General features: G+C 49.4%; 1 protein-coding gene across 5 annotated transcripts; it reads left to right on the plus strand.

The window, feature by feature from the left end:
* The first annotated feature begins 195 nt into the window (after nt 1–195).
* On the plus strand, nt 196–24,161 carry TSC1 (TSC complex subunit 1). 5 transcript variants are annotated; one of them, XM_087914276.1, is made up of 23 exons: nt 196–309; nt 5,075–5,133; nt 5,447–5,641; nt 5,968–6,071; nt 6,276–6,428; nt 7,184–7,328; nt 7,738–7,892; nt 8,909–8,982; nt 9,101–9,279; nt 10,170–10,291; nt 11,241–11,361; nt 12,043–12,095; nt 13,024–13,084; nt 13,686–13,790; nt 14,477–15,050; nt 15,711–15,754; nt 16,149–16,315; nt 17,030–17,212; nt 17,715–17,825; nt 18,612–18,734; nt 19,648–19,835; nt 20,401–20,562; nt 21,027–24,161. In XM_087914276.1, the coding sequence occupies exons 3-23, from the start codon at nt 5,536–5,538 to the stop codon at nt 21,568–21,570; spliced, it is 3,474 nt and encodes a 1,157-aa protein (XP_087770402.1). In that variant the 5' UTR covers nt 196–309; nt 5,075–5,133; nt 5,447–5,535; the 3' UTR covers nt 21,571–24,161. The 5 variants fall into 5 exon arrangements, with proteins under 5 accessions (XP_087770402.1, XP_087770401.1, XP_087770403.1 ...); XM_087914275.1 differs by lacking the exon at nt 196–309 and adding an exon at nt 446–548; XM_087914277.1 differs by lacking the exon at nt 196–309 and adding an exon at nt 446–548 and having other exon boundaries at nt 14,480–15,050.
* Nucleotides 24,162–25,354: the final 1,193 nt, after the last annotated feature.

The following is a 25,354-nucleotide window of genomic DNA, read 5'->3' on the forward strand; positions in this document are numbered from 1 at the left end:
CCCCAGCAGGCTGGAGCCCCGGTTGCCACGAGCAACCAGGGGACGTGGCTCGGAATTCCTTTCGCCCCGCCCCTTGTTTACCAGCCCGCAAGCGCCCTCGCCAGCCTCTCCGTCCCGTCACGTGACCTGCCCCCGCCTCCTTCTCCCTGCCGGGACTACTTCTTCTCGGCCTCCTCCTCCTCCTCCTCCTCCCTCGGCATCACGAGAGACTCTTTTCTCTTTCTCCGCCTGATCCTTCCGCGTCTGTTCAGTGCGGGGGCGGCCGCCGAAGCCGTTTCCTCGGGCGCCGGGAGAAGCGGACGCGGAAGGGTGAGGAGACGCCCACCCCCCCCGTGCCTGTTGGGCTGGGAGTCGCGGCTAGGGGTGAGGGTGGCGGCGGCTTGGAGGTGGGGGGGGACTATTTTTTTACCCGAGTGGGGCGGAGCGGCCACGGAGGGATCTGTGCGCGGCTCCCGGAGGGTGGCAGGGCCAAGATGGCGGCGCCCTGTGGGTGAGGAGAGGCTGGAGCGGTAAACAGCCGAGGGGCGGAGGAGAAGGAAGAGGAAGGGGTGAGTCCTCGCGGCCGGGGAAAGGCCCTCGCGCGGCGGAGAAACCCGGGAGAAGGGCCCGGGCGGCTCGGCTGGGGAGCTGTGGGGCAGGGCGGCTGCGGGGGAGTGGAGGGGGCTGCTCCCTGCGGGGCTGAGGGACCCCCGCCTCAGCAGGGACGCTGCTTTGAGGGGAGATGCGGGGGGCGGGGTCGCTGCTCGGCCGGGCCTTCTCCTCCCCAGGGTCGTGGTGGAAGGGGCTCCCTTGCAGGAAAGGCCTCGCTGGGTCTTTTTGGGGTGGGGGTGGGTGGGATTCCTTTTGAATGTATATCTATTTTATGGGTCCTTTGGGCTGGGCCAGTCCTCCCCCCCCACCTCAGTTAATTCTGCATATAATTCAATTAAGGTAACAAGGAGGGACCCTAGATAATGTATCTAATAACATAATGTAAATGTATCTATAGATATGATATAATTCTTGCATGCATTTATATTCATTATATTATCTAGGGTGCAAGATAATATAATTAGATATAGATATATCTATAGATATAGATGGATGGGTAAATAGATATGATAGGTAGACAAATTGTGTGTGTATAAATAGATAAAGATAGATAAGATAGATAAGATAGATAGATTAGATAGATATGTATACATTTATATACATTATAATAAACATATAGGATCTTGTTACCCTAATAGAATTATATTTAGTTAATGAAAGGGGTGGGTAAATAGATAGATATAGATATGATACATATGTTCAATTATGTATATACGTTATGATATATATTATATAGGATCACTCACTACATTAATAGAATTATATGTAGAAGGGCTGAGTGGCATACACACACACACACACACACATATACATACACGCACATTTATATTCTATACATTGTGATAAATATATAGGGTCACTAGTTAGGAGTAATACAATTATGTGCAGAGTTAATGATAAACATATGGGATCGGTGGTGGCATTAATAGAATGGTGTGCAGACTGTGTGCTGAATAATGTATGTAATCCAAGGGGTTGGATTGGACTGCCGTTTGTCAGAAATGGTGTAGGGTCTCCCGCTTTGGGGGGGCGGGGTTGGACTAGACCTACAAGGTCCCTCCCAACTCTTATCTGTTAAATCTGGTTGGTGGGGGGAAGGATTGAACCCCTTTTTCCTAAACGAGCAATCACGGGTGGGGGTGTAGTCCAAGTCAGGAGAGGGGGTTCTCTCGAAGCCTGCATTTTTAGGCATCTGAATGAGTTGAGTGCAGGGGGGGGGTACCAGATTATATTTTAAAAGAGAGAAAGAGGCAAATCCTGAGAAGTAGATTTGGGATGAGCTGGGTGAAAATAGGGAGGGGCCAAAGGTCAGGTTTGGGGCTGAGGTCCAAAGGAGGAGGAGTCTGGGAGGAATGCAGAACCTGGGGAAGGAAGGCCCCCCCCTCCCAATGAATGGCAGAACGATTCCCCTTTGAAGGGGGGGGTACCAAAGGGTATTTGTAAGACCCCTTTCTTTTAACTTGAAGCGGGGAGAAGAGGTTTGCAATCAAGGTTGGGCAGGAAGGAAGGGGGAGAAAAGGGTGTTTATTGGGTTTTATTGCATATAAAGGATTTTTTTTTAATGCAATACATTCAAAATGGAGCTTTGTGGGTTTGTCTTTGTGAAGATCTGAGCTTCAGGCTTGTCACATGCTGGTGTCCTGCAGCTATTGCAGAATAAGTAGGTAAAATGATTTGGGTAATGTTTTTTTTTTTTTTTGGCAGAATGCAGGAGGTGAGCTAAAGAGATCCGTGTGTCATTAAAAAGCCATAGCTAAATACACACGGCCCTACTAGTTGTTTCACTCGTCTTTTTTGCATCTTTTTTGGATGTGTGTGAATAGGAAAGAAAGACTTAAAGAGGACCTCTTTCACCCTAAAACTGAAGATTGGGCTAGCTAGGCTTAATAAATTAATTCCACCCTTTGATTATATGCTATTCCCCGGAAGACTGGTTATTCAAATGTTTTCTCGATTTAAGGCATTAATAGCCACATTTAAGCCACCAAAAGTCCAAGAATGGGGCTTTTCCACATTTCTTCTTTCCAGCTATGGATAGATATCCATCAGGATTGCTTTAATTTGGTGGCCTAATTGATCCTTTCCAACTTTTGATTTCTCCCTGCCCCAGTGTTGTTTTCTCTGGTATTTATTTAAAAGAAACTTTGGTTTGCCTAAATAGAACTTCAGTTGATTAATATAGGAGCTTTTCTTTCTTTCTTTACAAGGAAAAACACACACCACATCCTCTTTCTTTTGAAAAACGATCAGGTTGGTTGATCCAGGAGAGGTAGCTTCATGGAGGCTTTTTTCTTTTTTAAAAGACCATTTTAGTTTTCATTTGAATTCTTTCTTTAGAGCATGCCGCTGCTTCTAGGTGAAATGTTCTAGTTAATCTACACTTTGTATGCACGTCTGATTTGGATGTGAGAAGGAAAACCTCTAGACTAGGGGTGTCAAACTTGATTTGTTTGAGGGCCGCATTGGGGTTGTGTTTGACCTTGTGTGTGTGTGTGTGTGTGTCGGGGGTGCTCAGCCAGTGCAAATGGGCTCCCAAGCTCCATTTTCGGTTGCAACGGCTTCCTGCAACCCTCTGACAGCGAAAATGGAGCTCCGCAAGGGCCACGGGCGGCCCTCCCAAGCTCCGTTTTCACTGGCAGGGGCACCGTGGGCCGGTCCTTCAGCCCTGCAGGCCAGATCTAAGCACCTCACCGGCTGCCTCCAGCCCCTGGACCTTGGCGTTTGCCACCCCTGCTCTAAGCTGAGGCCTTAAGCTTACAAAGCTCTCTAAATTCTTAAGCCCCCCTCAAGAGTACCAACTTTTTTTTTGGTCCTAATTCAGTCAAAATTGTTGTTTTGAAATGGAATAATTTAACAGATAACAGATAATTAGAGTTGGAAGGGACCTTGTAGGTCATCTAGTCCAACCCCCTGCCCAAGCGGGAGACCCGACACCATTTCTGACAGATGGCGATCCAATCTCTTGAATAAATTTCCATTTATGTTATTTTTTCGTCTTACATTATGTCTGAACCAACCCAATCCTACCATCGGTCAGCCCTGGAAAAATCTCATTTTAAGTGATGGACAGTAATATTGTTAATTTTAAAAGCCTTGACCTGTTTTTAGATGTCTGCCATGTGATCAAGTTGGCAGGAATTGGCCCTGTTATCTCTCTCTCTCTCTCTCTCCTGCTCTCTCACTCCCTCCTAACCAAGATTAATGTTAACTACAATTGGCGTCCTCTTCCAGTCTTTGTGTGTATCTGAGTTCGGCTGCTGGGCCCTTATGTGGTTTGTTGAACCATATCTTCCTGTTTTGTATAAAATTTACAAAGAAGGATACTTGCTGTTTTTTTGTTTTTTTAAAGCTACCTTTACAGATGCACCTTGTATTAGCAACAGAATAGCAAGTGACTGCATCTAAACTGTGTTTGCAAATTGGGAGTAGAATAAACAAACAGACCTGGGATCAGATACTGTCAAATTGTGTAATCGGCCAAAGGAAGTTTTTATTTGGAGTTCAAAACACTTTTTTCTCCTGACTTGCCAGTCTGTTGGGAAGCTGTGTTATTCTTTTTTAGAGACCAACCTGGCAAACCACCACCGTCTCCCCAACCAAACTATTTCAGAACATATGAACATGGCTTAAATTTGATCTTCCCATATTCTTTGCTGTAATTTAAAATATTACAGGTCGATAGGTAGCTAGATTTTATTTTTTTCGGATCATGACTCTTTTTCAGTTGTCTGTTTGGTTATAGATTGGCTGATTGGGATAAGACTGGACCGTGACAAAATTTGTTATAAAGAAAGTGATCTATTAACCTGAGCTTTTTAACTGAGCCTTTCCGATTATAGATAATCCTTGACTTATGACCACAATTGAGCCCCCGAATTTCCACTGCTAAGCAAGATAGTTTTTTTAAAAAATTTGCCCCTGTTTATGACCTTCCTTACCACAGTTGTTAAGTGGATCCCTGCAGTTGTTAAGCTAGTAAGAAGGTTGTTAAGTGAATCTTGTCAGAAGGTCTCAAAATGGGATCCTGTGACCCTGGGACTCTGCAGCTGTCGTAAATACGAGCCAACTTTTGGCCATGCGACCATGGGGATGCTGCAACAGTCATAAGTGGGGGAAACAGTCATAAGTCACTTTTTCTTCAGCACCATTCTCACTTTGAACAGTCACTGATTGAACTGTTATAAGTCAAGGACTATCTGTACTTGGTCTCTGTTATACAAACATTATACAGGCATAATTTCTAGGTCACAAGAGGCTTGTTGTGTATTTCTGCAGTAGTAGCACCTCACCTTTTATGTGTTTTCTCCTGGGAAAAACATTGGTGAATTGTCCCAGCAAAGTCCTGGATATTGCTAATGACTTCCGAACAATATTCTAAAATCAAAAGATGCCCATTTAACAATGACTACAGGTTTCTTTTGCCTTTCCTCTTTGGAGAGAGACATTCTCACTATTGTTTTTTTTTTCCTTTTCCTTTTTCCAGTTCTGTGATCATGAAAAAACCAGATTGTATAGTGGTGGAAAGGAAGCAACTACTAGCAGGTACATTTCTAACTTCTGTACTTTATGCATCGACTGAGATTTTTCTGTCCAGATTTGTAGATGAAACAAGGGTGTGGACTTTACAGGGTCATCCTTGTTGGCTTACCAATGTTTTTCACACGACCGTTGTAGCATCCCCATAGTCACCTGATCAACATTCGGACACTCACATTTATGACCGTTGCAGTGTCCCGGGGTTGTGTAATTTCCCCTTTTGTGACCACCTGACAAAGTCAATTTGGGGGGGAGAGCCAGATTCACTTAACAACCATTAGAGGCCCTTTTCCAAAATCTATGTTTTCTCTTCACCTAGTTTGACAGGAGCACCCATGTAGAACTGGAAGCAACCGTGCCTTGCGTGGACACACGTGTCATGCCCGTTAGCGCCTAGCGTGAAGCAGGATGTCTCAGCAAACCAATATTGGCGATCTTCTCCCCATGCTAGATTCTCCAGTCCTGGCTGTCCTGGAAGATATCATGGCTGTGTTTAGAGACAACCTGGCTTCAGGTGGGTTGTGATGCTGGAGCTCCCTTGCCTTTTGTTCCAGGTGGCTTAAATCACAAGTAGAAAATGTGAGTTCTAGTCCCGCCTCGGGCATGAAAGCCAACTTGGTGGCTTTGGGCCGACCGCTCTTCTTTCAGCCCAACCCACCTCACAGGGTGGTTGTTGGGAAAATAAGCGGAGGAAGTTGTGTCGGATATGTTCTCTGCCTTATTTTATTTTATTTTTTGATAAAAGTATTGCAAGGTGTCTACGCGGCTGCTGAACGAACTGAGTCATTCTTGTGCAAGTTGATTTGAGTTTTTGTTGTCGCTCTGTCTGGATTGCCACAGATCGTGGGCCCATGCTGGTGAATTCTTTGGTGGATTACTACTTGGAAACCAGCTCCCAACAAGCTTTGCACATCCTGACTGCTGTCCAAGAGCCACATGACAAGGTAAAGCGAGGAGAACAATTGACATCCAGGCGATGGGAGGGCTGGTGCAAGGAATAAGCCATGTTGGGTTCAGCTCACATCCTCAACAGCCCCAAATCGTTTCCTCCTCCAGGATGGCCGCCTCTTCTAGCGCTCCCTGTTTTTTTGCCTGGGGTCCATGCTTTCAATTCATTCCCCTTTTGTTTTTTTAAAATCTGCCCCCAGCACCTTCTCGATAAAATCAATGAATACATGAGCAAGCCCTCCACCCGTCTCGCCACTCTTTCGCTCCTTGGCCACGTGATTAGAAGTCAGCCCTCCTGGAAACATAAGCTGCCTCAGGCCCCCGTTCTCCTTTCCCTCCTCAAGTGTCTCAAGGTAAGGGCTTGATGCCGTTACGAAGCTCACTGACCACGTTTGGTGGCTGATAGGGACGGGGGGTGGGATAACAGAGGGAAGCACTGCCAAAGGAAGCGCCTGGGTGCATTGTTGGAACTAGGGGCCTCGATCTGTTCATTACCAAGTCAGTGTTGGCTCTGAGTGGACGCATAGGTAGCTTTTCTGAACAGCCCTGCTGGCGGGCTGGTTAGAATGCAGCACTGCGGGCTAATTCTGCCCACTGTCAGCAGTTCTGTTAAATCTATTACATGTATTAAATCGCAAATGTGTGCCATTATGTTTTTAAAGTAGCTTATTCCAAACTCATCCTTCCTTGGCCATCCTAGATGTATCAGCTGCCTATTAATTCCAGACCTTGAACCAAAGGTTGCTTTTTCAAGAGGCAACTGGACTTCCTTGTTTCCCTTCTCGTCCAATTTCGCTTCTCTGAGAGCTGAAGAAACTTCTTGGATGAGAAGCGAAGCGTCTTCAAGGAAAAACCCAAGAAAGACCAGTTGCCGCTTGAATAAAAAAAGCACCTTTGGGACAGGCCTGACTTGATAGATGACTGAGAATCTCCATGGCCATCTAGACCTTGAAGCGTTTTTGTAAGCTTTCCAAAAATCGGCTGTGGAAGGACGTTTGAAATGGGAAATTTCAGCTGCTCCAGCCCGACATTATCAATCAGCAGACTGTCGTTTTCCCTGGTGACAGTGGAGCCCTCCAAAAAAATCTTGCTTTCCCTTTTATGGCAGACTGACACCGACGTCGTAGTCCTCACTACGGGGGTGCTGGTGTTAATCACGTTGCTCCCCATGATCCCTCAGTCTGGGAAGCAGTACCTTCACGACTTTTTTGGCATCTTCGGCCGCCTTTCATCTTGGTACCTGAAGAACCCAGGTGAGATGTTCCAGGCGGCTCTGGTTCCGTTGGTCCCAGTTAGGGGGAAATAATCTCTGGTTTTAGGTAGAATGCTGGCCCATCACCCATCCATCTCCCACTGAATATTATTAAGTGCTTCCTTGGGGTATTGTCACGGGTAAGTCATGTACAGGTACAGGTAACCCTCAACAAGCACAAGCCCCCCCAGTTTATGTCCAAGATGTGAGGGGTCTGTGGATATTTTCACAGCCCTCTTGTTGACTCATGCAGCATACGGGTCCTCGATGGAAGGCAGGTTGGTAGGAATTGTTTTCTCTGCAGTCCTAATTATCCCCCGAAGTCTGCGTCTTGTTGGGTTGCAGAGCCAAACCGGACAGTTCCAAAGGTGCAGATAACCAGGCTCCTCTGATGTTGGCTTTCTCCCCAGGCCACGTGGCAGAGATCTACCTGGTCCACCTCCACGCTAGCGTGTACGCCCTCTTTCATCGCCTTTATGGAATGTACCCGTGCAATTTTGTCTCCTTTCTGCGCTCCCATTACAGCATGAAGGAAAACCTGGAGACCTTTGAAGAGGTGGTCAAGGTAACCAGAGGGGTCGAGGCCTCCTAGCTAGCTTAGGAGGAGAACTTCCTTAAAAGAAAGCTAGGAGCAGGGCTGGGCTTCAAGTTTTTTTAGCAAGGGGCTCTCTGCCCTAACGACTGGCTGGCTGGGCGTGGCTGTGTGGTCATGTGACTGGGTGGGTGTGGCCAACTCAACGTTGCTTCTTTGCCCTAATTACCTAAAAAAAAGATAATATACCCCAAAGTTGTTTATTATTTCGTGCCTTTAAGACTTAATTGAAAGACTGGGTGAAACCAGGCTTAATAGTGGTGACTGTGAGAGGGATCTTGGAGTCTTAGTGGAGTTTCTGGTGAGTTACGTGATTCTTATTATTTGGGAATTAATCCGCTTGGAGGTTAGGGGCTACGTGATCTGATTTTCTCAATGGCTCTCCCTGCAAGCACTAAGTGGATTGTTTATCTAGCTTGCAAGACTTTTACCAGGTGTGAAATGCTCTCGGCTGAACGCCCAGAAGTTCAATTAAGCCTATTAAGAGCCTTCCCTGGCTGCTTGTCTTTCGGAGGTTATTGGGGGCTCTCTGAGCCCCGTAGAGTCTTAGTTGGGGGCTCTCCTGAGCCCCACCCAGCAGCCCATCCCTGGCTAGGAGGGAACAGAGCGGAGGTCCACCGCGTCCATTGGATCAGATGAAATTTAAGGAAAAACTTGGGATGTTTCCTGCAGAAGATCTAAAGCTCTCCAAGTGGAACAGGGAAGGATTCCCTTTCGGAGTCAGTGTCAGTACCACACTAGAGTGAAATGGGCCGGTTTTGGAGCTGAGTGTGTCTTGTGAGTGTCCTGCTCTGGGTCAAGTCTCTGGAAACCAGATCCCTTCTTGAACGTTGGGAAGGAGCTTATGGTTGGGTTGGATTGTTCCATCCTGACCTGTGATCAAACCGAAATGTCGGCCTCCTCCCTCCCTCGTAGTGCTGAGCTGTGCGCACCTGCCTTTGTCCCCGTAATGAGACCCTCCCCCCCCCTCCCCTTTGCTGTCCTTTCAGCCAATGATGGGCCACGTCCGTATCCACCCGGAGTTGGTGACCGGTTCCAAGGACCACGAGCTGGATCCTCGGAGGTACGTACGCTCCCCTCTCTGATTACGGACGCCCTCATCGTTCGGACGGCAGGGAAGCATTCTGAAGTGGGGAGCCTCAGAGCAGGTGAGAACGGGCAGGTGCTTGTGCCTCCGACAGGTGGAAGAGGCTAGAAACGCACGACGTCGTGATCGAATGTGCCAAGATCTCCCTGGATCCAGCGGAAGCATCCTACGAAGACGGCTACTGCCCGGCTGCCCTACAAGCCTGCACGCACCAGTCGCTTCGCCCCGCCGACCCCGACGCCACCCCTTACCCGATTCCCCCCAATAGCCTGGGTAAGATGCTTCAACCCTCCCAAATGTATTAACTGCTAAAGGTTTCCCGTAGAGAAGGACGGCGGGGTCCTTGGCGCTGTTGGAGCGTGGTGGTTCTCCTGCAGATGTCTTATTAACCCAACTACACAACCTCGTCAATGCTAGGAGGGAGTGGGGTTTGTGGAGTGGTGGAGAAGGAGAAAGGGGGAGAAGAGGAGGTGGAAGAAGAGGAGGAAGAGAAGAAGAGGAGAAGGACAATGACCGTGGTGTCCTTGGCGCTATCTGAGCTTGGTGGTTTTATTGCAGGCGTTTCATGACTCAACTAGGTAACCTCATCAGTGCTAGAAGGGAGCGGGGTCAGAGAGTGGAGGGGGAGAGTGGAGAATTTGGGGTCCTTGGGGCTCTCTGAGCTGGGTTGTTTTCTTGCCGACGTCTCGTTAACCCAACTAGATAACACCCTCAGTGCTAACGAGTGTGAGGTTTGCTTCCTGTTAAGTGAGGAAGGTGTGTGTGTGTGTGTGTGATTATCTTCTTGGTAGTTCCTTGATTGGAGTGTTGGCTTCTGCTTGGTGGTTTCTCTGGTGCAAATCCCCGCTGACCTGTATATAAAAAGCGAGCAAACCCCACGCTCACCCGACACTGATGACATTCCCTAGTTAGGTCATGAAACGTCTGCAAGGAAACCATCCAGCTCAGAGAGCACCAAGGACTCCACAGTTCAACCCTGAGCTACGCCGGTTCTCTTCTGTTGAATATTTCTCGCATTAGGCCAACTACTCACTCACGCTCGGGGACGAACAAAATAACTTGCACCCAGTCCTTGCACGTACAACTGTTGTAGGGCGTAGCAAAATCAGTGGGGGGAACCGGCTGAAGCTCAATGTCCTGGTTTTTCTTTTCTGTCCTTTCAGCCGCAGGGCCCTCAACGTCTACCCCTTACTCTGCTTCTCGGCTGGTCCTCTCCCAGATACCAGGGCATCTACCTCACATCCTGACCCCCCAGCCCTCAAGTTTGTCCACTGAGCCTCAGCAGGTAAGAGGGCGAGATTTGTAGTCTCGGGGGACAAAGTTGAAATCGTGCCTTTGTGGAGGGTCCTCCTCGGGTTGTTTTTTTTTACCAAGTGGGCTCTTGGGACTATTTTAATCTGCCTTCTTTGCCGTGGAAGTTTGAAGAAGAGCAAGGTGTGGCAGGGGGGGTTGGACTAGAAGACCTCCAAAGTCCCTTTCCAACTCCGTTATTCTGTTAAATCACCCTGTTCAATAGAAGAGGGAGTCGAGCTATTCTCCAAAGCCCCTGAGGGCAGAACAAGGAGCAACAGCTGGGAACTCATCTAAGAGAGAAGCAACCCAGAGCTAATTTCCTGACAGTGACAGCAATTAATCAGTGGAACCACTTGGCTCCGGAAGTTGTGAATGCTCCAACACGGGAGGTCTTTTTAATAAAAGATTGGATCGACCCTTTGTCTAAAGCGGTGTAGGGTTTCCTGGCTAGGCCGGGGGCTGGACTAGAAGACCTCCAAGATTCCCCCCCAACTCTGCTATTCTATTCTATTCCAAACCCGCACGGATGCCCATGTGTTGAATTTCCATATCATCCCAAGTAAATTAATAGACTTGGCAGAATCGGTCAAGAGTCCGACACGACTGAATGGATGACATCATCACAACCATCCTAATAACCCAGGTGGTTCTCCAGTGTTGGGATTGGCACAGGATTACAGAAGTTGTAGGTGGATTAATAACCATGGTTTCCACCCATGGTTAACCTCGGACAAGGGAGCATTGTGGGGGGAAGCTCAAGATTGCTACAAGAAGCCATTTTTTTCTTCCTCCTCCTCCTCCTCCTCCTCCTCCTCCTCCTCCTCCTCCTCCTCCTCCTCCTCCTCCTCCTCCTCCTCCTCCTCCTCCTCCTCCTCCTCCTCCTCCTCCTCCTCCCTCGTCCTCCTCTGGAGTAACCAGAAACCCTCTGGTTTGTTTCTCAGGCGTCTTTCTGGAGCCCCTCTGCTGTTTGTGGCATGACCACCCCTCCAACTTCTCCCGGCCTCGTTCTGGAGTCTTTGCAAACTTCTTCCCAGCCTTGCAGCAAGTTCTTCAGCGCAGCCGGTACGACGTATGGCCTTTTTCCCCAATTCCTTCGCCTCGCCCCAGGCATGAAATCTTGGATTGGGGAGAGCCATAAGGTTACCCCTCTGGTATACTTGGACATTTATTCTGGGGGGGGAAAAGGGGCTTAAGAAGCTGAAGCCGAGCACAGGTAGTGCCCCAACTTACAGCAGTTCATTTAGTGACCGTTCCAAGTTGCCACGGCACTGAGAAAAGCGAGCTACGACCTCGTTTTTCAAAGCTCGCTGAATAGATGTCCTCGCTTAGCAACAGAAACCTTGGGCTCAATTTTTGGGTCGTAAGGGCCATTTTAAGGAAGGATGGATGCCATTCAGAAGGCGGCAACGTGGGGTGTGATAGGTGCGTCCACAAAAGGGTCCCCGCTTTCTCTTATTCCAGGGGAGAAAGTGTCAAGTCAAAGGTCTCCTTGGCAAAAAAAAATGGTTTTTCTTAGAATGTGCTTTGCTGACCGCCTGACTCCTTGGGCGAATTTTATTCTTCTTTTCTTTAAGAAAAAAATAGTAATCATAAGAGCTTGGAAGCCAAAGGGCTTGTCTGTGTTTGGTTCTTTTTTTGCTAAAGTTTGCTAAACTTGGTTGAAAATCCCCTGTTGAGCTGTTGGAGAAAGGAAATGTCCCAACAGGGGCAGCCTTCGATCTCTCTTCTCTTCTGCCATTTCAGACGATTCGGTTCCGAGTTCAGTTCCTGCAACCACTGCTGCACCTTCAAAGAAGGTAAAAGCTACCGTTACGAGCGGGGTATCCCAGCGCCAGGTGTTAATTATGAGAGTTGGCTCACTGTCAGGATTCCAGCAGTCACCCCCAATTAAATCGTGACTCTCCAGCCAAACTCCCAAAACTTCCAAAGGATTTATTGGGAGTTAACATGTCCGGCACTGCCTGGGTGTAGCCGACTCTTGAGGCACATCATTCATTGTCACCCTGGACCCTGGTTTTCCCCCCCACCCCCTGGGTGTGTCGTAATTCATATTCTCCAATGGGACACACCCATAGCCCAGAGTCATCAATCATGTTCTCCAGTTAAATTTGCATGGCAGAAACTTCAGTCACCTAGTTGCTATCTTTGAAAAACTATTTCTGGAATGCGCTTTCGATTTCCAAGTGACTTGTTTTTCACACTTATGACCGTTGCAACAGCTGCTTGGTCATGTGATCAGAGTCCAGGGGCGTGGCAGCGGAACCAACGTTTATGACGCGATCCCCTTTTGCAAGCCAAGTCCATGGGGGAGCCAGATTCACTAAAACAACGCGTGTTATTTAACAACTGCAGTGATTCGCATAAACAACGGTGGCAAGAAAGGTTGTAAAACCTAACAACTGTTTCACTCAGCCACCGGAAACTTCGGCCTCAGTTGTGGTCCTATAAGTCGAGGACCTACCTGTAGAGGAAAGTTTAAGCGCAATAATTCTTCCCACCTGACTTGATTCCCACCTTCAGTTAAGAGCCCAAATCAGCTTTTCCCTGCCAGGACCCATCCTCCAGGTGGGCAGATTTCAATCCCAGAATCCTCTGCGGTAGCCAGGCAGGCTGGGGAGGGGAGTTCTGGAAGTTGAATTCCATCTCTTGGAAAGGAGGGTGCAGTTAAAAGTGCCTGTCTCTGCAGTTAAAATTTGAATTAAATCCTCATTCTCCCCCCTCCAGGAGGAAAAAGCAGATCCCACGAGGCCTTTTCTGTCCCGACAGCAAAATATCAGAACTTTAGGTGAGTTTTCGTGCTAAATAATTCCCCACCACCACTTTTTCCCCCCTGTATAGTTTTCATTATTATTGACCAAATTTGCACAGTAAACGTCTTCAGACCCAGACTGTCCCTTTGAGCCTCTCCTCTCGAGAAGTGAGAAGTTCACTTAACAACCGTGTTCCTAGCTTAAATTTCAGTGATTCACTTAAGGTCATAAAATGGGGGGCAAACTCACTTAACCAATGTCTCACTTAGCAGCGGAAGTGTTGGTCTCAATTGCGGTCGTAAGTCGAGCACTTATCTGTAGTCTCATCTTGGCTTTCAGTGTTGGGTTCCTTGAGAAGGGAACAAACCAGAACTCTGAGCTTTCTTGTCAGGGTCTCTCATACAGATAGTCCTCAACTTATGACCGCAATGGGGAGGTTCCATTATGGCCATAAGTCGAGGACTGCCTGTAGTTGAGTTTTACCTACTTTTGATAGCAGTTGGAGCAAGTCTGGAGCAAACTTTTGGCGTGGGGGAAAGGGCTGACTGAACATAGTTGTATTAGTAAAGTAATATTGAATTTCCTTTTACGTTTTCTCCTTTTTTTTTTTTTTTTTTTTTGACCTTGTCTATCCAGACTCCCAAGGCAGTAAAAATTCTGTAACTTTAAGCGACCTGCCCAACATCCTAGATAATCTGGAGGCCTCATGCGAAGACAGCGGAGAGAAAGACCGAGAAGAAGGTGAATATATGTGGTTGCTTTGAACATCAGCTGCACTTTCTGTCCTTCCGAAGGAGACAGGATCAGGCCTCAATAAACACAATATTATTGTGATGACCCAGGGCGTGGCACAAAGGCAACATAGCCAGATAATAAGCAGAGGTCCTTTTATTAGCTCCAACTTTGCTCCCAATGTGCCGGTTACCTTCTGGTCTGGAGAAAAACTCTCCCAGGAACCTGCAACAGCCTTTGGCTGCAGATATTCCAATCCAAAATGGTGTAAACAGAAAAGCTTAAAACTATAAACCCAACAAAGCAAGATAATGTAATAAATCCGCCAGGAACTCAAGATAACAGCAGCCAACACTAGATAAACTCAGCATTTGTTCCCAACTAATGCCCCTCCCAATTGGTTCTCCTTCAAAGTCCCTTCCCAGGTGTGCCTCGTGAAGGGAATCAGGGCCCTTTCCTCCCTCCTAAGCCATGCAACCCGCGTTGCTCTCTTCTCCGTTCCTTCCTGTGTGCCCTAGGATGAAGGGGTGGGCCTGGGTCTTTCTTTGAATCCCCTCTCCCTTGTTCTACCTCTCCCTTGCTCTGCCCTTCCCCAGTTTCTTCCACAGCCAACGGGGCCACTTCCCCCGCTTCCATGTCAGCTGTTTTGGATTCAGACTCTGGCGGGTGTGACAATTATTCCTCCTTTTCTCCAGAAGCCATCTCAAACGAAATCTCCGAGATCACCGCCACGGAGGCCGAGCCCATAGTGCCGAGGGGCGGATTCGATTCTCCGTTCTACCAATCCAGCGAGAATCTCTCTGGCTCTCGGAAATCTCAGTCGGTCGCTTCAACCGCCGCGGGGCCGTGTTCGAATGCCGAGCCTTCGGCCTCTTTCCTGGACCTTTCCGGGCTCGAAGGCCCGCGGGATACTCCGAAGCAAGCCTTCACGCCCATCGAGCGGCCCTGCCGGGATGCCGAAGAGATTCCCGTGGGAGTCCAGGAACTGTGGGCCTCCCCAGATCCGGGCCTCTGGACCCCCAGCCCTTGCAAAATCCCCGCTCGCCAGAGGCCTGGCTTTGGGAGCCAGCAGCTCCCTGGATACGAGCACCTGTTTGAAGTGGCACTACCTAAAACGGCCTACCTGTTTGTCAGCCGGAAGACGGAAGAGCTGCTGAAAAAATGCCAGGGGGGACTGGACGACGGCGGCTTCCTTTCTGCGTCCCCTTTGCATGTCTTAGACCGGCTGCTTCAACACGGGGCGGATGTTCACAGCAGGGAACTCAGCAAGTAAGTGGCTCGTGGCTTTGCCGGAGTCGCTCCGGACAATCAGCCGGCTTCGCGACTGACCTGCGTTGACGGCCATTTGCAATCCCGTGACCACAAATTCATAATCATACCAGCCTTTTCAACCCAGTGTCTGGGAAACCGCTTGCTGTTAAGCGAGCTCCGCCCCCCCATTTCACCGCCTTTGCGGCCACACTTGTCTAAGCGCACAGCCGCGGTCGTTAAGTTAGTAACGCGGTTAAGTGAATCTGGCTTCCTCTGTTGGCTTGTCTTGTCGGGAGGTCGCAGAAGCGAATCGCGTGATTGTGGGACACAGCAACGGTCGTAAAGAGAGGAACCGATTGCCAAGTGTCTGGATTTGTTCACGGGATCCCAGGGAGGCTGCCTCCAAGGTCGTGACTCTGAAAAATGGTCATAAGTCAAATTTTTCAGTGCCACGGCAACTTTGAATGGTCACTAAATCGAACTGTTGTAAGTCCAGGGCTTACCTAGCCTGGATGTGTGAGGGAAACCTTTACCTGTGCCCAACAGCGAACCTTACACCTATCCATTCGTCCTTTCCCACCCGAGATAAAATCTCCAGTGGATTTCCACCAATGATCCGAGACTTCAGAGAGCAGCTGAGAGAGAGAGATATATATAGATATATATTCTCATTTCCAGGTTATCGTTGCCCAGCAGATCCGCCGATTGGACTCATTTTGGAGGTGAGCGAAATTTTTCAACTTAGGATCTCAGAAATTGATGGTCTTGGCCTTCAGGTTGCTGTGCTTCCTTCTGGGTTAACCCCCAATTTCTTAATTCCTAATTGGAGCCCTACCTGCAGGTCAGGTTACAAACATGCTGGGCGTATTCTGGGAGTGGAAGCCCACCCAGCTTCAAGCGGCCAAGGTGGAGAAACCCCGGTGTCAACTCAAAAATATTTAAAAGTCTTTTAGAGTTTCCACCAGAAAGGGAGTGGGGGGGGGAAGCAGTGCATTCCTTAAATATGTCATAGATAATTTCTAGGCGACCGAAGCTTCTGGCGCACAAGATTACTCCTGGAGAGCATGATTCTCCTGTGTTTTCAGCGCCACCTTTTCCCCGTGCCGCTCCCTGCAGGTTCCCCTCCTTCCGACGAGATTCACACCCTCCAGAATCAGCTGCAGCTGCTGCATAACCAGCTGCTGTACGAGCGCTTCAAGAGGCAGCAGCATGCGGTCCGGAACAGGCGCCTCCTGCGGAAAGTGATCAAAGCGGCCGCCCTCGAGGAACACAACGCAGCCATGGTGAGCCAGCTGGGCATCTCCTCCTGCCCAGCAGAGGGGCAGCCTCTGGGCCTTCTGTGGCGCTTCCCCTGGGGGGGGGTGGGGGGGTGGAGCCATTGCCCTGCGTGATTCCTGGGGGCGGGGGAAGATTTAGATCCAACCATCCATGTCTCTTATCCATCTACCGATTCCTTCTGTCCATCCATCTCCATGTCTTTCATCTATCCATCTCTTCTGTCCCTGTCTACATCCATCCATCCCTTCTACCACTAACATCTATTTATCCATCCGTCCATCATACTCTTTATCCATATCATCTCTCTCTCTCTCTCTTTCTCTTTATCATCTATTCAATTATCCATCCATTTCAACATCCATCCATCTCTTTTATTCATTCATCCTGTCTGTTTGCCCCTTTCATCTGCCTGCCTGCCTCTCTCTCTCTCTCTCTCTCTCTCTCTCTCTCTTTCTCTGTCTTATCGATCATCTGTCTATCATCTATCTATCATCTAACTATCTATCTCTGTGTATGTCTGTCTATTTCAAGAAAATATCCACCCATCCATCCTATCTTGAGGTGGGCAACAGAGACCTTTGATAGATGAGATAAGCCAGGGTCTTCGGGAGTCCTGCTCCAAACAGCCCAATAATTGTTTCCCTGCGAATAAGCACAAGGGTGGGCCGAGGTGGGCAGGGTGTGCGACCTTTGACTCCTGACCTCTTCCCTCTGGACAGAAAGACCAGCTGCGCCTCCAGGAGAAGGACATCCAGGCCCTGAAGCTCAGCCTTCAGAAGGAGCAGGCCAAACACCGCCGGTTCCAGGAAGAATATGACGGCATGGTGGCTCAGCTCCACAGCCAGATCCGGCAGCTTCAGCAGGAACGAGAGGAGTATTACAACCAGAGCCAGGAGATGAAGGTAACGATCTTAGCTGGACCTTCACGGGGGGGTTTTCTCAGGGGATTCCTTCTGCCCTTCCAGAAAACCCGCACCCCACCCCTCCCCCAAATCCGGGTGTTTTAGAAAACACAGTCACCCCACTAGAATCACCCCACTTGGGTCCAGCGCTTAGGGCACCAAGCCAGAAAGCAAGAGATCGGGAGCTCAAGTCCCTCCTTAGCTAAGAAAGCCAGCTGGGCTGACCTTGGGCCAATCGCCAGGAGACTGGGAGTTCTAGTCCCAACTCAGGCGTGGAAGCTGGCTGGCTGACTTCGGGCCAGTCTCTCTCTCTCTCTCTCTGCCCATCCCACCTCACCGGAGGGTGGCAGTTACGGGGAAAATAGGAGGGCAGAGAATAGCGTGCATTTGCCTGCTTGAACGTTATTCTAAAAATAATAAAAGGCTGGATATAAATGATGGAATTACGACTGGGATCCTTGCAAAAACTGGACAAATGGACGCCCTTTTATTGCTTAACCAGACCAAACTGGAAGATTGCTCCAACGTAATCCGAGATCTGCGGTCTGAGCTGAAGAAATCCAACAACAAGGTGTGCCACACAGAATTGCTGCTGAGCCAAGTTTCACAGAAGGTAAAAAGAGCCCCGGCTGCTTCCAGGTTTCCTGCTTTTCCTCTCAGGAACTCGAGGCCGCCTAATTTCCATGGGGGGGGGAGAAGAGGGTGGGTCCTTGCCCTTTGTGCACCCTTAAAAACAAACAAATAGGAACCCATGGAACAGGTGGTACGCCTTGGTCAGGATCCCGTTCTTTTTGGGGGCGGTTTAGTCTGGAGGTTTGAGGTTCTCGGAGCGAGTTAAGCGCTTTGTGTTCTTACGCTCTCTGGCTTTGGTAGTGGATTGTTTAGAAGTTGTTTGCGGGGTTGGGGGAACCACAAGGGACGCCTGGTCCATCTCTCTCAGCTTCAGAAAAGAAAAGAAAAGCCATGACAATCCACTTCTGAAAACGTTGGGGCATCTTAGTAAGAACACACCTAGGACACCGCATCCGGTTTTGGTCGCCACGGTGTAAAAAAGCTGTAGAGACTCTAGAAAGAGCGCAGAGAAGAGCCACAAAGATGATTAGGGGGATGGAAGCGAAAACGTATCAAGAATGTTTGCAGGAACCGGGTGTGTCTAGCCTGATGAAAAGAAGGACTTGGGGAGACACGATAGCAGTGTATTCCAATATCTCAGGGGCTGCCCCAAAGAAGAGGCAGTCAAGCTATTCTCCAGAGCCCCTGAGAGGCAGGACAAGAAGCCACGGGTGGGAACAAATGAAGGAGAGAAGCAACCGGGAACTAAGGAGAAATTCCCAGATAGGCCAGTTAATCAGTGGAAGGTCTTCAGAGAGACGCCTTAAATATTTTCTCCCCCATCCAGCTTTCCAACAGCGAGTCTGTGCAGCAGCAGATGGAGTTTTTGAACAGACAGCTGCTGGTGCTTGGAGAGGTGAACGAGCTGTACCTGGAACAGCTTCAGAACAAGCATGCCGACACCACCAAGGTAACTTTTGCTCGACCCAATTCGTGTTAGTTGCCAACCGGTCCCCGCAGCTGGCTGGCTTTTTCTTTCCGGCCCCCCGATAACAAAATCCAGACGTTCTGATGTCCAGGGCGCAAAGCGTGGTTCACCATCTCTTACGGAAGAAAAAAGACGTTGAGGTTCTAGAAGGAGCGCAGAGAAGAGTAGCAAAGGGTGATAAGAGGGGGGCCGGAGGCTGAAACGTAACGAAGAACGGTTGCAGGAATTGGGTGTGTCGAATGAAGAGATGGGCTGGGTGGGGGGGGCATGATAGCTGTCTTCCGATATTTTGAGGGGCTGCCACAGAGAAGAAGGGGGTCAAGCTGTTTTCCAAAGCCCCTAAAAGCAGGATTATCAAAGAGAGATCCAACCTAGAATTAAGGAGAAATTTCCTGAAAATGAGAACGTTTAACCAGTGGAACGGCCTGCCTCTAGGAATTGTGGGTGCTCCCATCACTGGAGGTTTTCGAGAAGAGACTGGACAGCCCATTATCCAGAATGGCACATAGGTTCTGCTTAAGTAGGGGGTTGTACTGCAAGATCTCCAAGGAGTTGGTGGCTTAGAGGTGGAGCTCTCGCCCCCCAATCAGGAGGCTGGGAGTTCGACCCTACGTAGAGGCAGATATTTCTTTCTCTGGGCATGATGAGAATCTTATCTGCTGAACAAAACTCCGCACTGGGGACAGGAAAGGCATCCAGCCAGTAAACACTCTGCTCCGTTCATTTGCTCAGACTCCACCCCACAAGGGATTATGGGGTCATTAGAAGACGACGAATACAAGGCTACAAAGCCTTCCCACCTGTTCTGTATTTTGAACCCAGACACTGTTTGTCTTCTCTTGGGAGGTCCCTCCCGGTGCTGAATTTCTCTCTCCTCCTCCTCCTCCTCCTCCAGGAAGTGGGGATCATGCAGACGGCCTTCCGGAAGGAGCTGGAGAGAGCCAAATCCTTCCTCCTCCTCCAGAATCAGAAAGTGGAAGCGTCTCAGAACCGGATTACAGAACTGGAATCTCAGCTTACCAAGAAGGATCACCTGTTACTGGAGCAGAAGAAATACCTGGAGGATGTCAAACTCCAAGCCAGGTTGCCTTAAGGAATGCCCCCCCCCCTTTTTTTTGGGCTTGGCTTTGCAGGAAGCCGTAGGCCAGGGGTGTCCAACCTTGGCAACTTGAAGACGTGTGGATTTCAACTTCCAGAATTCTGGGAGTTGAAGTCCACAAGTCTTAAAGTTGCCAAGGTTGGACCCTGCCTAGGCTAGCTTAGAAAGTAGAGCAGTGCCTTTGGTGCTCTCTGAGCTTAGTGGTTTTCCTGCAGACATTTAACCCAACTAGCTAACGTCCTCATGACCTGCTGCCAGCAAAAATGGGGCCAGGGGAGGAATCCGTGGCTTACCCGAGCCCCATTTTTGGTGGCAGAGGCATGGCGGGCTGGTCCTTTTGCTATTTCCAGGGCGCCCCCCCCGGGGGCAGATCGAAGCCCCCAGGCCTTGAGTTTGACACCCTTGTTGTAAGTCAAGACCTCGTACTTGTAGAGGTGAGAGCTTCCGCACCAGAGTCAAATTCCTTGCGTGTGTGTCTAAATCACCCTTGTGTCGATTAGCGTTCCACTGGGTTCCGTTCTGTGCTAAGAGGCTCCGTGTCCCTTGCAGGGACCAGCTGCAGACGGTCGAGCAGCAGCACAGGGTGCAGAAACAGATCACGCAAACCTTTGAACTGGAGATACTACGCCTGTACAGTTGCCTGGATAGCGACCGCTTGCAGAAGAAACAGGAGGACGACAAAATGGAAACAGCAGAAATGGCTGAAGAAAGGTAAACACCTCCCTCCCCGCAACCCTGACACCCCTCTCTCTTTCTGGCTTCTTGCTGATCCAAATGGTCAGCCTTGAGCCGGTCAGGATCGAACTCCTGACAGTGGAATGCAGAATTTGCCTGCAATACTGCCTTCTGACCACTGCGCCACCACAATTCTTACATAACGGTAGATGATGGATGCATGGATGAGATGAAAATAAGATAGAGATAAGAAGCAGGTAAGATAAGGAAGATAAAGGTTTTAGCAATAGCACTTATTTCCCGGTGCTTTCCAGCGCTCTAAGTGGTTTACAGAGTCGGCCTTTTGCCCCCAAGAATCGGGGTCCTCATTTTACCGACCTCGGAAGGACGGAAGGCGGAGTCAAACCTCGAGCCGGTCAGGATCAAACTGCTGGCAGAACGCAGAGCTTAGCCCCGCAATGCCGCCATCCTCACCCGCTGCTTGTCCTCCTTCCCCACAGGCTCTCGGGGCCGAATGAAGGCCCCTGTCATCCGGTTGCTGGATGCGGCGAAGAAATGCTGGCCAGGAACGGGGCGGCCAACTCTTCGGGCCCCCAGACTCACCGTAGCAGCAGCAGCAACAGCAGCGGCAGCAGCAGCAAAGGCAACAGCAGCGGATCCAGTCCGGAAAAGGCCCTCGGCGAACGCGGCGGACAGTTCAGCAACAGCTGCTGGGAGGCCTCTGCACGGCAGGCGCCTCCTGCCCCCCGCAGCCGACTGACGGTGGGTTCCTTCCCAAGTTCGGAGAGCTTCCTGGGCATGAAAGCCCGCGAACTCTTCCGCAACAAGAGCGAGAGCCAGTGCGACGAAGACAGGGGGCCCCTCCAGAGCCTCTGCGGCACGCTAAAGACTGAGTTGTGCAAGGGGCCCGGCCTAGAAGCCCCGGGGGCCCCACCCCTGTCCCCGGGCCCCGCGGAACCCACGCCCTCCCCCCGAAATCAAGAAAGCAGCGTCGAATCGCTCCACATAATGGACTACAACGAATCCCTTCACGGTCACAGCTAAGCCGGGAGAGCGCGCGGGGGCGGCGGGAGGGGGCGGGGAGGATGGGAGGGAAAGAAAGGAAGGAAGGAAAAAAGACAAAAAAAAAAGAAATCAGTGTTAACTTTTCCTAATCTCGGAGAGGGAGGGAGAGGCACCCCAGGAGCGCGTGTGTCTTTTAAACGAGCAGCTTTCCCCTTTTCTTTCTAGAGCCCCGCTGAGGGCGTTCCGGCTCCCTTCGGCCTCCCGCCAAACGAACTTTTGTGCAATAGGTTAGCGGGCCTCGCTGAGCAGATCGGGAAGGGGAGGGAGTGGGGGGGGGCGGGTGGACTGCGCCCCCGCCGGTCCTCGAAACGGGGTCGGTAGCCATCTTGCTCCCCTCCTCACCCCTTTTTGCAGGTGACGGTTCTCCCTTCCAGCCCCCCCAAAATAAGATTATTATTATTATTATTATTTTTAAAAAGGGCCCAATACTCTCAGCCCTGCTGGACTCTGCTCTGATGTTAATGTGGTTTTAAATCCTACCTTTAGGATTTCGATCTGCATTCCCCAACCCACCCCCCCTCCTCCTTCCCTTTCGAAACGACCCCTGCTCCCTCACACACACACGCACACCAAAGTGGTTCCCATTTTTCTGTGTGTGGAGGATATAATTTTTTTGGGTGAGGGGAAGAGCGGCTCCTTGCTTTTGGGAAGCCGCCCCGGCTCCTCTCGAAACCCTATTTCTCTTTACGCTTCATTCTCTTCAGCTCCGTTTCTCCCCAGTCGGATAAGGTGATCCTGGCCTGGGTTGAGCTCTGTTAAATGGAAAGGAAGAAACGGCCTCCCGTCGATGGGTGAGTGTTTTATAATAGGAGGAGATTTATGGCAGGGGGAAAAAAATATCCATTCTTTCCCCTGTGCGTCTCCTCCCAACGAGGAGAATCTCCTTTGCCGGGGTTTTCTCTTCCACAGGAGGCCTTGGGGAGGCCCTTTTCGTCAGAGAAAGCTAAGGGTCCCCCCAAAATTGCCGTCTCTTGCTCTCTTTTTTTTCCTCTTTCTCCTCTCTTCCTCCTCCAGTGGTACTTTGAACATTTCTTAAACCATACCTTTCTTTAAATAAAAAATAAAAAAAGATGCCCCTTTCTTCAGCCCTTCCTCAAGGTTTCCCCAAACAAGGCGCTCAGTTTAAATAGATGTTGTTTGAGCGGAAAAACAGGGCAAGCATTCAGTGGGGTTTAATGATGCTGTCTTCAGGCGAGCTGTGCGAGGCCAGGCTGGCAGAGTGTCAGGGAAAATGGCGATCTGCCTTATTCCATCCTTTCCAGCTGTATTATTATTATTTTTATGGATGGGCCGAAGGCAAGTGGCTGATGGGGACTGTAGCGTTGTCCAAGTACGGGCTCAGAGAGTTAAGTGGCAGCAATTTTAGGGAATGCTGATGCCTTGTGGCATCTCTAAAGCAGGGGCTCTCCAGATTTGGCCACTCTTAAAAGACTTCTGGATTTCCAACTCCCAGAATTCCCCAGCGAAGCCAGTTCAGCCCAGCCCAGTTCCCCAACCTCTTTATTCCCCAGGTGTTCTACCTGGAATAGCCCCCACCCCCACCCCGTCTTTGTGAACACTTGGTACGGTCCTTCCCACCTGGCAGGTGTGTGTGTGTCTCTCTCTCTCTCTCCAGACCGGCAACTTGACTTCCAACTCCCAGCCATGCTGAGGAATTCTGGGAGTTTGAAATCCCATCAGTTTGCGGAGACCCCCAAAACTCTCCTAGATGGATTTGCAGATCCACCAGGTCACCGACAAGAAAGAGGCTGACTTTTTTTTCACTCCCGCAACCCTGTTTCTTCATTTTAGCGATCCGGGTTTGGACGTCACCTTCCCGAGTGTCTCTCGGGAAGGAAACGCCTTTCTTAAAAGCGTCCATCAAAAGGGCCTCTTTTGTTTCCAGTGGTCGACATAATCCCCTCTTTTCCCTCCGAGGTTAGAACCCGATTCCTTCTTCGTTGGCTTTTAGAAAATACGCAGATGACCTTTGCGATGGAATTGCCCCATTCCTTCTTTTTTTTTTCCTTTTTTCCTCCTCCCCAGCAGGAAAAAGTGGAGGAACTAATTACTCTCCATATCCTCTTTATCTTTGAATCATGGATGTAGCGTACATAACGGAAGTTACTGTTTTTGGCTCCCTTTTTGTTTTTCTTTTTGCAAATTTGGGGAGGGAGGGGAGAAAAATTCTCATTAGGGAAGCTGAAAATAATCTTTTGTTTCCTTCCCCCCCCCCCCTTCAAGGAAAAAAAAAACGGGCCTCTTTTAGTTAAATCCTTTAAAAAAACAAAAGAACGAAAAACCCAGCTGTCTATAAAACACGAATGTTTCCTTCCTCTTTGTAAGCATGATTTAAAAATAAATAAATAAATAGACTTTTTTTTTTTAAAAAGGGGGTGTGGGAGGGAATGCCACAGCGATGATGAAGTGATGCTGCGAAATGGTACAATCGAAACTTAAACAAGACATTTCACAAGCAAAACTGAACCGAGGGGGTTTTGCTGGCCTGACTAGAATGTTCTAATACATCGAGGCAGTTGCTTGTGTTTAACTGTGAACAAATTAAAGAAAAAAATATTGTTTTTCATTCACCTTAGGGGTGAGAGGTGTTTCTTCCCCGCCCCCCGCCCCTCAGAATAAATCTGCTAATTGGGAGCCATCCTGTATATAACCATTTTGGGGAAAAAATTATAACAGGGTCACCAGGACAAACACTCCAGCAGGCCTGAGCGGAGAGAGGAAATTGAAAGATTTTTTTTTCAAGTATCGGCTTCGAATTTCCTGGGGAAAGGTTTTCAAAACCTGCTCCAGACGGGTGTGGAGAAGTTTAATTTAGCAATGGATGTCTGGAAGATTAAGTATAAAGAATGGTTGCAGGAACTGGCTCGTGTCTGATGGAAAGAAGGACTAGGGGTGAGGGGCTGCCCCAGAGAAGAGGAGGGGGTCAAGCTATTCTCCAAAGCCCCTCAGAAGGCAGGTCAAGAAGCAACGGAGGGAAACTCATCAAGGAGAGAAACAACTTAGAATTAAGGAGGAATTTCCTGACAAGTTAGAACCATTAATCAGTGGAACGACTTGCCTCCAGAAGTTGTGGCTGCTCCATCACTGGAGGCTTTTAAGAAGAGACTGGCCGACACATTTGCCTGAAAGGGGATGGAGTCTCTTGCCTGATCAGGAGGGTTGACTAGAAGACCTCCGAGGCCCCTTCCAACTCCATCCTTCTCCTATTTCTGCTAACCCAGTTCAGGATATCGCTTCTGCATTACAGGCCAGCCTCAACTTAACCACCGCCGTTAGCAAGCGTTCAGTTGCAGCATCGCTGGAAAATGTGACTCGTGGCGGTTCTTCACACAACTCATTTACAGCCCATCCCCACAACCAGGTGGCCACAAGTTGGGTGCTCGGCAGGCAGCACGTGATTTATGAAGTTAATGGGGAGGGAAAGCTGGATTTCTTTTAACAACCGGGACTTTCACCTAACATCCATGGCAAAAAAAAAGGCGACCCCCATGGAATCGGGGATCGTTCGGTTCACTAGAGATAGGAAGGGATGTGATCCTGAAGGGAAAGATCCAAAAGTAATCCTTGGATCAACTCTTTCTCGGTAACGCACCTGCGGTGGGATCTGGAGACGCCAAGGGCTGAAAAGCACAATTTTTCTCTTTCTTTCTCCTTTATAAAAAGTTTTTGCTGTTTTCTCGTTTCGAGGTGGCGTCTCAAACTTTTCAAGTGGTTTGTGGCATTGGACCTGGCTAACAACGCAGGAGTGGAGTGTTAAAATCAG

Source organism: Pseudonaja textilis, chromosome 17 (genome assembly GCF_049901715.1).
Source record: "Pseudonaja textilis isolate UNSWEBS1 chromosome 17, rPseTex1.2, whole genome shotgun sequence".
NCBI lineage: Eukaryota > Metazoa > Chordata > Lepidosauria > Squamata > Elapidae > Pseudonaja > Pseudonaja textilis.

Coding starts and splice junctions, on each gene's coding strand:
- TSC1 (XM_087914276.1), top strand. CDS start 5,536: ATGTCTCAGCAAACCAATATTGGCGATCTTCTCCCCATGCTAGATTCT. Junction 19,836..20,400: donor GATGTCAAACTCCAAGCCAG/GTTGCCTTAAGG, acceptor TGTCCCTTGCAG/GGACCAGCTGCAGACGGTCG. Junction 20,563..21,026: donor GCAGAAATGGCTGAAGAAAG/GTAAACACCTCC, acceptor CCTTCCCCACAG/GCTCTCGGGGCCGAATGAAG.